The sequence below is a fragment of the Suncus etruscus genome, chromosome X (genome assembly GCF_024139225.1).
Source record: "Suncus etruscus isolate mSunEtr1 chromosome X, mSunEtr1.pri.cur, whole genome shotgun sequence".
Classification (NCBI taxonomy): domain Eukaryota; kingdom Metazoa; phylum Chordata; class Mammalia; order Eulipotyphla; family Soricidae; genus Suncus; species Suncus etruscus.
This window is the reverse complement of record NC_064868.1, coordinates 104,964,643-104,970,863: the sequence shown is the minus strand read 5'-3', so window position 1 is coordinate 104,970,863 and position 6,221 is coordinate 104,964,643. Positions and strand designations below refer to the sequence as shown.

At 54.4% G+C, this 6,221-nt stretch overlaps 2 protein-coding genes across 2 annotated transcripts in view; one reads left to right on the top strand and one right to left on the bottom strand.

The window, feature by feature from the left end:
* Positions 1–6,221, bottom strand: part of APLN (apelin) — a 552,821-nt gene that overhangs the window by 519,925 nt on the left and 26,675 nt on the right. The gene's annotated exons all lie outside the window — the stretch shown is intronic.
* On the top strand, positions 1,486–3,967 carry LOC125998989 (uncharacterized). Its single transcript, XM_049767001.1, has 2 exons — positions 1,486–1,584; positions 2,741–3,967. The coding sequence occupies exons 1-2, from the start codon at positions 1,486–1,488 to the stop codon at positions 3,965–3,967; spliced, it is 1,326 nt and encodes a 441-aa protein (XP_049622958.1).

The following is a 6,221-nucleotide window of genomic DNA, read 5'->3' as shown; positions in this document are numbered from 1 at the left end:
AAGACCGTTTGTATGTGCTATGTTGTATTAACTACAAACCTGTACAGGAATCTCATTTTCCTACCAAGGATGATGATGAAATAAATCTCTTTTCAGTATAGAGGGAAATTTACCTAGCCTAGGATCTTTTTTTTTTTTTTTTTTTTTTGGTTTTTGGGTCACACCCGGCAGTGCTCAAGTTAGTTACTCCTGGCTCTACGCTCAGAAGTCGCTCCTGGCAGTCTCAGGTGACCATATGGGATGCCAGGATTCGAACCACTGACCTGCATGCAAGGCAAATGCCCTACCTCCATGCTATATTTCTGGCCCCTAGCCTAGGATTTCAAGTACACCACATCAGACATGAACCATGTAAAATTACCCAATTAAAAGGCCAGAGATAGTGTCTAAGCATTGTGTATATTTACCTGAGAACCGAAAAAGATCCTTCACAAACCATGCAACTGGATTTTGTTCTGAGCTGATGCTGAAGGTAGATTCAGCTTGAAGTTTAACCACTATGATTTGCTTTGCTTTGCTTTTTTTTGGGGGGGCACACCCATTTGATGCTCAGGGGTTACACCTGGATAAGCGCTCAGAAATTGCCCCTGGCTTGGGGGGGACCATATAGGACGCCGGGGGGATTGATCCGAAGTCCTTCCTTGGCTAGCGCTAGCAAGGCAGACACCTTACCTCTAGCGCCACCTCGCCGGCCCCTTCTTTTTTTTTATATTGTTTTGTTTTGGGGCCACACCCTGGTGATGCTGAGGGATTACTCCTGGTTTTGCACTCAGAAATCGCTCCTGGCTTGTGGGACCATATGGGATGCCAGGGATGGAACCCAGGTCCATCCTCGGTCAGCTGGGTGCAAGACAAATGCCCTACCGCTGAGCTATCGCTCTGACCCTATCAATCATTTCCTTTTTTATTCCTTTGGTTGGGGGCACACCTAGCTGTGCTAAGGACTTTGTCCTAATTATGTGCTCAGGGATTACTCCTAGAGGGACCCTATGGGGTGCAAGGATTGAAACCCAGGTTGCCCCCTGGCCTCTTTCTCCAGCCCAAAATCACTTTTGGAGTTTGAGCCTCTCAGATCACAAGGAGTGCTGCCTACAGTAGCTAACATTTGGCCACTGGTGAGCAAGTATAACAAATAGGGAGGCTTTCCACATGGCTGATTTGGTTCAATCCTAACCCCCGCCCCCGGTATGATTCCCCACCCACCCACCCAGCCTCACCAGAAGTGATACCTGAGTACATAGCCAGGCATAAGACTTGAGCACCGCCAGGCGTGGTCCCAAAATTAACAAAATAAATAACTAGCACTTTTCTCCTTAAGCCTGTGAGGTTTTCTCCTTACTGTATAGATGAGGGAGATGTAAAACCTGATTCCCTTCTTCCTAAAGCAGGATTAACTCACCATTGATTATAGCTTATTCAAGAATTACTTTGCTATATGGGCTTCTCAACTCTGAAGAGCTTTCCTTTCGTCGGATAAGATACATAATGGGAAGAACCCCTGTGGCTGAGGCTCTAAACAGATTTAGGGCAGTCTCCCACTCGCGTTCCAATCACAGACCACGACTGTGCTTCATCTCCTTGGAGGTGGGTCCCTGATCAATAGACCAATATGAGGTTAATTTTTGTGTCGCAGACTTGGATGAAGGGCTTGTTAGCCCAGAAAAATGCACCCAGACTGTACATACTTTTTTATTTGTTTGTTTTGGGGCCACACCCGGTGACGCTCAGGGATTACTCTCGACTCTGCCCTCAAAAATCGCTCCTGGCTCGGGGGACCATATGGAACCCCGGGGATCGAACCCAGGTCCGTCCTGGGTCCGCCGCGTGCAAGGCAAGCGCCCTACCGCTGTGCCATCGCTGCAGCCCCTTTTTTAGAGGTGAAGTTCAGAGGGAGGGTGATCATTTAACTGTCCAGTGTTACACCTTAAATTAGTAGCTGAGCTAACTCTAAAGTCAAAGATCGCACGGGAAATTTCTCTGACATCCCCAGTGGTAGTCACCCCTACTACTGTCAAGGCTGAGAAGGGAAATGAGCACTTTGGTCACGTTCGGAGTCCAGGGGGGTCATTTTAAAGTTACTCATTGGCTGGAGCTGAGCGGGGGGGGGGGGAGATCCACTTGCTGGCTACTGGATACAAGTCAGTAGCCAGTGCGGGCGAACGGGGGCGACCCTGGTCCCACTCCTGCCTCCCTCTACGAGACCACAACCTTTTTCACTAGCGTACAAAGCTGCCACCCCCGCACACACATTTAAGCCTCCAATCGGGTGCCCCCCCTTCCCAGTAAACAGCCAATCCCCGTCTAGTTTCCCGAGACCCTCCCTGAGCTCAGTGTGCTCCCCGGGAGTACCCCAGGAGTGATGCAAGCCACCCCATCCTTCACCGGGGAGGGCTGGCCCCCCGAATGTGCTATAAACGACGCCCACTGCCAGCCTTCCAAACCCCCCAAAGGACTCGATTGTTGTTTCGTGGGGCTTTTTTTTCTTTTCTTCCTCCGAACCTCCGAAGTGTTCTCCCTTCCCATTGGCCGAAGCTGCCCCTTGACGCCACCCTGGTCCTGCCCGCTGATTGGTCCGTTCTGGATGTGCCCAAGCCTTTTTCCCAGGGTGTGGCGCGCCCCCCCCCCCCGCCCCAACAGGGTTCTGACCCCTGGCTCCGCCCTCTCCCCCTAAGCCCCCCTCTCAGTTCCGAATGGTACCGCCCTGGCTAGGCTCCCCTAAGGCCCAGGCTGCTGCCCTTAGGGCCCCCGGACGGGGCGGGGCGCGTTGGGGACGGGCAGAGGGCGGTGGTGGCGCCTTCCTCCGGAGGCCAGGCCACCCCGCCTCCCTTCCCCAGCCCTCCTAGGTGCCACCTTCCCCCGGGCAGTTTTCATTCCGCTCGCTCACCCCGTCCCGTCAGTGCAGCGCCCCCGCACTGCGATCTTGGGGGTCATCTCTAGAAAGAACGCCAAAGCCCAGCCCGGAGTGCTCTCCATACGCCCATCCGCCTCCACCCTGGGCACCTCGCAGGGCTCCCCTTCCCCGAGCCGGCCAGAAACCCTCGGTCTCCGGGCTCGCGGGGGATCTGTCCGTCCCCCGGGGGTCCCCTGCCCGGTCCCGATGTGTGACCGATCCTCCCAGCGGCCTCCCCGCTCCCCCGCGGCCAGCGTGCTGGAGCACCCCCGCTTTCTCCGTCACCCACGCTCCCCAGCTCCGGCGGTCCCTTCGCGGCCCTCTCGAAGCCCCGCCCACACCAGGCCCCCCCGGACCCCTCCCTCCCCAGACGTCCCCCCCTCGGCGCCCCGCCCCTACCCCCGCTGGTCGACGCCCCTCCCAGCCACCCCGTCCTTTTGTCTCCTCTTTGGTCTCTGGGTTCCCCCGCCCCTCCCTCGCTCCCGCCCCTGCACCCCGCGAGCACGCTCTTATCTAGCCCAGGTCGCAGCGCCCCGCCCCTGGCCGCGCCCCGCCGGCCCCCTTCTGGTCGCGGCCCCTTCGCCACCCTCGGCGCTCCGCCCCGCCGGCCCGCTCCACCTCCCGGTTCCGACTCGCTCCTCCCGCCGCCGTTCCCCGACCCACCCTTCCCGGGGCCGGCGGCTTGCGATCCCGCGCCCCCCCATACACACACCCCGCACCTCCTCCGCCCCGCCTCGCTCGCTCGCTCGCTCGCTCACTCGCTCACCCGGGCCCTGCAGCGGCCCGGGTGAGCCTTTGCACCCCGCGGCCGCCCGCCCAGCCCGGGAGCACGAAAGCGGCTCCGATCGCTCCTACCGGGCTAGGCTCGCGGAAGGTGCCCCCGGGGCCGCCGTCGGAAGTGTTTTGGGGGACACGGGCCGGTGGCAGAGCCGCCCTCAGGCCTGGCTGGGTCGTTTTGCGGGGAGATGCCGTAGCTGGAGTGATCTGGATGACTTTATCGGGACGTTACCCAGCTCCCACCTCAAACCCCAAAAGCGCAGCTCTAGCGGGACGGGGGGCCGTGAGAGACGGTCCTGAAAATGACATGGGAACCTTAGCTGAGGTCCCAGAGACCGGGGCTGCTTCTGCTGTTCTTGGCCACCCAAGATGAAATGGGGAGGGGACCCACGCAGAGCGCCTCTGGCTCCCATCTCCCAGCCAGGTGTTCCCACTACTGTGCAGAACAGGGCAGTGTTGCTTCTGGCCTTTTGTATCGCCGGCCTACGCCCCCCCCCCCCTCCAAAAAGCCCAGACACAGGCCAGTACGCACTTAACCAAAAACTATTTCAGGATGCCCAAGTTGACTGTGGCTCCTCACCTGCCCGTCTCCCAGGCTTTCAGCCTTACCTATTTACCCACCAGATTGGAAGCTTTGAAGAGGGGGGACTGTTTGTCTCTGTGGCTCACTCAATAGATCCCTTGTGATTGGCAGACAACTGGATGTATTTGTTAACTTTGGGATCTGTGTCATTATTGTGTGACTTAAGGTTGTAAACTCCCGGGCAGCCTGGACCGAATTGGGATTACTAGCTCGTGCCAGGCACAGCATGCTGCCCAAAGGGATGGGCCGCCCCATGTATTTTGAGACTGGTGCAGCCAATTATGCAGGAGGCAGATGACTGCCTCCTCTGGGTTCTCAGAACGCCCCAGTTCCCCAACTGGATAACATGACTTAGGAAGACAGGAAGAGTCTGCCTAGCTCATTTCCATCTCCAAGCCGGGTCCAACTGCTGCCTGGGTCTCGAACACTGTTCCAAGGAAGCCTTAAACATCCCACTTTAACTCCAGTCAGCTTGCTCCTGGAGCTGGAAGTAAGTAAGCAGATTCTTTCCTCCTCCCTTTATACAGCAAACTCCCACCAAAAGATTAGACTTGTAGCTTTCCTGTTCAATAACCTCAAGATCAGGCTGTACCCCCAACAAGTTAGAGGAGGGAAGATTATAAAAGGAACTGGACCTACTCAAAAGAAACTACCTTGACCCCACTTCTGGATACAAAGTTCACTACAGTCCTTTTGTGACCTAGTTGGTTAGGGTCAGGCAGGCTTCTCCCTCCTCATCACACACACAAACACGTACACCACTCCCTGGCAGAATCGGTCCTCTCTGTTCTTCCCAAGCCCTCTCCTGCCTGCATCCAAGTCAGCCTGCGAGCACTAAATGAACATGATCAGTGATCCAAGCAGAAACTGAAACAGTAACAATCGGGACAGTGTCAGGAGACTAGCAGAGATGCCTCTGAGTGCCCGGCCTCCTCCTTTGCTTTGGCACAGATGTTCTTATTGTCAGAGAAAAAGATACAAAATTCCCTCCCAGAGTGAGAAAGAGGGATGTTGGCCAGGCTTGGACCCCAAGGACAGATTGACCAGGCCAGCCTCTCTCTACCCATTCATTATTCAAAATGGGACTGTCACCACTCTTCTTTCCCCTCCTAGCCAAGATTGGTTGTTATTCGTCCTCCTTCCCAAGGAGATTCAAGGGAACAGAGCTAGAACTGCAGAAGACCAGTAAAGAGAGTTTCTCAATTCTCTTTAGGGACCGTTAGCCCATCAAAAAATACATATTTGGAAAATGCTCACAATTAACTCTAGGAGAAAAAAAACAGTAAACATAGTGTCACATTGCCAGGCGCAACAATTTTGTTTTGTTTTGTTTTGTTTAAATGCTAATGGCCTCAAATGGGGAGCAGCATCCATCAGTTAAATAAACAAGCCATTAGACTGAGACTAGAAGTGTCAACACATGAGTAATCTACTAATTGGGAGAAAGCATCTCCTAGTGAAGAGTGAGGCAGCAATGCATGCTGGAGACTGGAGTATGGACTGGGTACAGGTGCAGGAGTCAGCGTGTGGTTGTATTTTGCACCTCCCAGTTTGCCAGTGGAATGGCCTCTTGTGACTTCTTTGAGTCCTTGGATTTCCCAGAATCCATTTCCCATTTGATGCCAGCACGTGGCTGTGTTGGGGCTATATTGAGAGAAATACAAGTCAAGATCTTAGTATCAAGCCTGGCAAGTCCTCTGCAATGTCTATTAGCTATGACGGATGATTAACTACCTAACACGTTTTCAAAAAGTCACAACTAAAGATGAGAAAGAAAGAACTGATGGTGCTTAGATATTAGCCATTAAAAGCAGTTACCAGAACTCTGCTGCCCCCAGAACTTTCTAAATACAGCTGCCTATAGGAATACTTTTGTTGCTTAACATTATTTTGTAGGGAGTGGGTCTCAAGCAGTACTGGGTAGCGCGGCAATTCTCAGCCAACTAATTGAATGCTAGATCTGGAAGACTG

What these genes read in the sequence shown, in the direction of transcription:
- LOC125998989 (XM_049767001.1), top strand. Translation starts at nt 1,486, where the DNA reads ATGGGAAGAACCCCTGTGGCTGAGGCTCTAAACAGATTTAGGGCAGTC. An exon ending in TGTGCTTCATCTCCTTGGAG is followed by an intron (nt 1,585 to 2,740) that starts GTGGGTCCCTGA and finishes TGCTGCCCTTAG; the next exon opens with GGCCCCCGGACGGGGCGGGG.